Here is a 5,990-nt window from a genome sequence, read left to right as displayed (position 1 = left end):
TAATGGGCAGTGAAAGCAAATTTCACAGTCAAGTGAAAGTGATACAGCTTATCTAATAGAAAGGGACATAGATTTGTCACCCTTGTCTGGTTGTCACATTCAGATGGTTATTAGGTGAATTCAATTTGGCCATAAACAACCACAGCTGAAAAAATGTTTGTGATAATGAGACAAAAACATAACCCATGCATTCAGGGCATGCCACAATTTGGGCTTGTTCTGAGTAATACTTCTTACGTAAATCTACATTTCTCCAAACCAGACACATCTCAGTTTTCTAAATAAAATCATTCATCCTTCGCAACCTACCGAAGAAGCAGTAGATGATGCCAAACAGGCAACACATGGAGCAGACGACAGACGGGACCACCTCATAGCGCCGTTCAATGTCCTCATCACAGTTGAACAGACGCTCTGGACTCCCATCCTGAGAGGGCGGGGAGAGCTTAAAGGCCAGAATCTGGGCAGTGGACGCCATGCTGTCAGTGAGTATTAGAGAGTGTTACGTATCTTCACGGGAGCCGATGAAACAGGGAGAGTGGGGTCATGTGGAAGGTAGAGGGTGCAGAGAAGGTTCCCATCCACAACAATTTACCTGTTCAAAGAGATGAGAAGAAGATGTGCAGATATTAACTCATGAGCGTCAGAGACAGTTTGACTCTACCTGTCAAAATAAACATGTTATAGCCAGATCACATTTAAAAATTCTCTTTGTGACAACATCAGACAGTTTAAAGCCAAGCTGCTGTCTGACTCTATTAAACTCTTAGGTCAAGTCATATTTTCTCTTCATTTAGTCTTATAATCTTCTCACTCTTCAAAATATATAGTGCCATTACCTGACTTTTTAAAAACTGAAAATGTGTGATGTCAGTCACATAGCGATAAATAACCTTTAAAGGGTTAGTTCACTCAAAAATGAATATTCTGTCATTAATTACTCACCCTCATGTTGTTCCAAAAGTGTGAGACTTTCGTTCATCTTCGGAACACAAATTAAGATATTTTTTATGAAATATGAGAGCTTTCTGAGCCTGCACAGACAGCAATGCAACTGAAATGTTCAAGGCCCAGAAAGGTAAGAACATTGTTAAAACAGTCCATGTGGCATCATTGGTCCAACCGTAATTTTATGAAACTACGAAATACTTATTGTGTGCAAAGAAAACAAAAATAAAGACTTCATTCAACAATTTCTTCTCTTCTGTGTCAGTCTTCAACGCACGTTCACGACATGAGCCTTGTCCTTTGACCATGAACCATGTCCTTACTACCTTTCTGAGCCTTGAACGTGTCAGTTGCGTTGCTGTCTATGCAGGGTCAGAAAGCTCTCGGCTTTCATCAAAAAATATCTTAATTTGTGTTCTGAAGGTGAACGAAAGTCTTACGGGTTTGGAATGATATGAGGGTGAGTAATTAATGGCAGAATTTGTATTTTTGGGTGAACTATCCTCTAAGTCAACACTCTGTCATAGAAGAGCCCTCAAAGGCTTAGTCAAACTGCCTTAGTAAACAAAATAAACATTTATAAGTATTATAATTCTGATTTAAAACCGAACAGTTCTGTATACTGTGTCAGTGATTTGTGCACTGCGTGGTCGTCAGCAGTGCTTTAATTGTTTTTAAGTGCATCATACTGAGCATATTTGCCTTATTGAAAAGTCAATATTTGTAAGTGTGTACTTCAAAGAAGCATAGTGAGCATTTGTTAATGCACAAGCCCAAAGGACAGAACAGAAAACCTATATTGTTTAGCAAAATATGAATTAGATTTTTTTTACAGAATTCCTCCTACATTTAAAACATCCAAACACAAAAGACTACATCTCTTTGCCAATGAGGGATTTTGCTTGCTTTAAAAAAATATACCACAACAAAAGCCTCCATCACACCAAAAATGGTCCATTGCACAATATGGATGAAGGGGGAAAGACTGCTCCATTAATGTATATGTTGGTTCCCTCTGCTATTCAGACATGAGGCATTATTTTATATCAATTTATCTGAAAATATAACCTTTTTCATTCCAGTAGGGTTTGGTGCCATTTGGGATGGTAATATAATGCCTGACTTCTGAATAGCAAAGGTTGATTTATATGTTGGTTCCCTCTACAATTGAGACAACCTTTGCGATTCAGACATCAGGTATTATATTGCCATTCCAAAATGCACCCAACTATATTGGAAAGCTATAAATATATATATATATACAGTATATATATATATATATATATTTGAATAAAATGAATAATGTTGATGGAAAAATTACAAATATCCTCTCCGCTACTCTCAGAGGAATGCCTAATCTCTCTCTATTCTGGCTTTGATTTGGCCTGAAATGACATTATCCAACTTAAAAATCTGTTGAAAGCAAGGAGCAAAAAATGATGCCTCCATTAAGCCCCTACATAGGTCTATATCCAACTTTGACTTGGGACTCTGGGGTATTCATTAGTCTAATTCAAACTAAAATATCTCAGAAATCTGACATACACTTTAACTTGCCCTTTGGCATTTACTGTGAAACTGACACTAACAAATACGCTTCATTAATGAACCGAGACAAAAATGTTTTCATCAGTGTCTAAAAAGCTGAACTGAAAAACCAGGCAGAGCTTTTAATACATCAACATAAAAGCACCATTTCCAGCAACACCACTTCTATTTATTTACATCATGATGCATGTTTCAGAACAATATAGCTCTTCAGCTCTGTGACAGAATGCTAGGGGTAACCTCAACTGGCAATAAGGCTAGACATTATTATCGGAAGCCTCTTGTGTTATGAAAGATTCTCCAGCGCAAATTAATGTTTTCTTGGCACAAGAAATGTTATAGAAAAGAAAGCCTTTATATAACTGTGATAACACCTCACTTCCTGTCTGTTGTCATAACAACAGTGTAAATCTGGGATGCTACAAGTTATACACCATTTGGCTGAGATGAGGAGAGCGACCTGCCACCATGGCAACAGCCTGAGAACCAATCAATGTTTTAGCCTGCCTTGCAGTTTTTTCAGTGCTGGAGAGATTTCTCTCCCCCTTAAGCAAACCCCTCCTCTTCTGCACCCAAGACGTGCAAATAACAACTTGGCCCACTTGGGAAAGCCTGGGAAAGAGTGAAAGATACAAAGAATAAGAGATAAATCAAGACAAAAGTGATCAGGAGAAAAAATAACCCTCTTAAGCTGTAGTTTTGATTTGGAACATGGTAGCTGGTTTCTGCTGGTCCAAACTGGACCACGCTGGGCACTGGCTGGTCCAAGCTAGTTGAACAGTTTGGATCTGAAACAAACCAGATGGTTTTTTGAACATGCTGACTGGTCAACCATCCAATGACCAGCTTGGACCAACTAAAGGCCAGGACCAGTTATAGTTCATGAACATGAGAGTCCAAACAACCAGTAAAAAACATCACAATAATCCACAAGTTATTCATTTCATGGAACTCTGGTCAATCATTTTTGTCTTATGAAGTGCAAAACTGTGTGAAACAAAGCCATCGTTAAGGTGTTTTAATGGTAAAGTGTTGCTTCTGTCCAAAACACCAGTCCATCAATATTAACGCAATTAATCTTCAATAAAAAAAGTTCATCCCCTGTTGTCTACATCAAAATACACCAACATATTTGTTTAGAATCGTTTTGGACTATGTTGCTTGTAAACAGTGCTTTATCTATGCATATTTCTCTCCTGATTCAGATGAGACAATTTTTGCCTGGAGTAAGCAATAGTACGGACAGGAGCTGGAAGCACTTTAAAGTTAAAAGCATCTTGATGGATTTATTTATTAAAACATGCATATTTTTACTTCACAAGATATTAATTGATGGACTGGAGACATTTGGATTACTTGTGGATTATTGTGATGTTTTTATTATCTGTTTCGACTCTCATTCTGACGGCACCCATTCACTGCAAAGGATCCATTGGTGAGCGAGTGATGTAATGCTAATTTCTCTAAATCTGTTCCAATAATAAAAAAAAAAGTCTACATCTTAGATCACCTGAGGGTGATCATTTTTGGGTGAACTATTCCTTTACTGACCAACTTGGATCACCTGGAAACCAGCAACCATATTCCAAAGCTACCAGCTTAAACTGGAACAGAGAAAAACAGAGATATAGATGAGAAGAGAGAGAGAAATATCATTTTATTAAGCCATGGTTGCCTTCATCCATGCATGAGTAAACTTGTAGCACACAGTTCAAACAGGCTCATGTTACAAGAAAAAGAAATCGATCTGGACCAACACTCCACAACAACTCTCATCATTCAGGCAAAAAATTAATCAATTGGATGGAGAGACAGAAAGAGATAACCTTACATGAAATTTCACTACTGGAATGGCCTGGGAAAACAACTTTCAGGTATTACTCCATCTCCATGCAAAGAGCATTATTCAACATCAACTGTCTCTGAGGAAAAGAAGCTGTCTTCAACCTCTTTTCAATCACTAAAAAAAATCTCTGTTGTTCTCTTCTGATGGTACCTTCGGAATGTCCCAGAGCACTTCAGATCATCGGCAACGAGTCCTTGTCTGCCTCAGGTGTAGATGTCAGTCATGATGTAGAACAAAAGGCTCTATTGAGCTTGCAACTTCACATGAATATTTTAGAGACCGCTGAAAAGCCCGCAGAGAAAATGTCAGCAGAATGAAGCTCGACCCATGTATGCATGTGTATATATTATGCACGTGTATATATGTATGTGCCCTGCGCATTAGATGGAAAATGGCAGATCAATGTAAACAGCTGTCCAGCTGAACAAAAACAGACAATGCGATGGGCTTGAGAACAGCCTCTGGAGACAGTCTGAAAGCCTTGCTTGAGAGCACAAAGAATGAAAAACGCTTTGAAAAGTAGCCCAGTTCTGTGCTACAAGCAGCCCCATGTGTGTGCATCTAGGTTAACTGCTACAGCAGTCACTAGGCACCTGGTGGTCCTGAACATGCATCATGCCCCCTATGTCTGCTATAATGTGGGACACTGGATGCACAATTCACAGATGACAGAATCAGGTAAACACCCATCTAGCTGGAAAGAAACTAGCATAATGCCTCTACATATTGTGTATTGCATAAAGAGATAAAGAAAGGAGAAAACATGCAGTACTGTCGTGAAGACTGACATGGAGAAGAAATTGTTACGTTACGTTTTTCTTTGCACACAGAAAGTATTCTCGTAGCTTCATAAAATTACGGTTGAACCCAGAGGCGTCATGCCCATTCAACATGAGGGGGTACGTGCCCCCTCAGATTTTTGAGCCAAGTGGATTTTGAATGCAGCTTCCAAAAGACAAAAAATAGCAGAATAATATTTTGTATATTAGATACAATCACACCAGCGTGATTAAATCGTTCAGCGCGTCATATCATCAGCTGCTAAATTCAAATCTGCGTTCGCTGGCTGGCGCTGAGCCAGATACAGACGCGTTTTTACAGCACTGCACATTAACCAATCACACACCATGCTGTTGAGCTTATGAATGCAGTGGCCAATCAGAGGTATTCCGATGAGTCATCGCTAAAATGCCGGTGTTTTGTTCACTTGCTCACTGACTGAATACCTCTTTCTGGCGAATTCTCTCGTTAGAAACAACAAAGTGCAGATGTGTGTATAAATAAGTAAGATATTCATTTCACAGTGTAAACAGCTTCAGTGATTTTAATGGGAGTTTTTGAGAGTGCTTGAACTCTAGGCTGTCAGTGAAAATTTTCTTTGATAATGTAAACGTTCTTTGCTCTCTTTCTGTACAATGAAAGTGTTATGATAAGTAGCCTAACTTGCAATGGTTTTATTCACATTAATTTTCAATGTTAAATTCACATTAAATATAAAGTCAGTCGTATTAAAACTGTTATGGCATGACACCCATATACTGTATGTTACTTAAGTAAACAGACAGGTTTTTATGCATAGTTAATAGACTACATTATTAGGCTACTTTGACCATCGCCCACTATAGATCAACTAACATAGGTGAGAATC

At 38.5% G+C, this 5,990-nt stretch overlaps 1 protein-coding gene across 1 annotated transcript in view; it reads right to left on the bottom strand.

The window, feature by feature from the left end:
• The window catches only part of LOC107688741 (transmembrane protein 198-B-like), a 46,840-nt gene that overhangs the window by 28,753 nt on the left and 12,097 nt on the right, over positions 1–5,990 (bottom strand). Inside the window, exon 2 of the mRNA XM_016486491.1 lies at positions 438–595. Within this exon, the coding sequence (XP_016341977.1) occupies positions 438–478 (41 nt within the window). The 5' untranslated portion in view covers positions 479–595. The remainder of the gene's footprint in view (positions 1–437; positions 596–5,990) is intronic.

Source organism: Sinocyclocheilus anshuiensis, unplaced genomic scaffold (genome assembly GCF_001515605.1).
Source record: "Sinocyclocheilus anshuiensis isolate Anshui unplaced genomic scaffold, SAMN03320099.WGS_v1.1 scaffold9, whole genome shotgun sequence".
NCBI lineage: Eukaryota > Metazoa > Chordata > Actinopteri > Cypriniformes > Cyprinidae > Sinocyclocheilus > Sinocyclocheilus anshuiensis.
The sequence above is the reverse complement of the archived record's forward strand: the minus strand, read 5'-3'. Positions and strand labels throughout refer to the sequence as shown.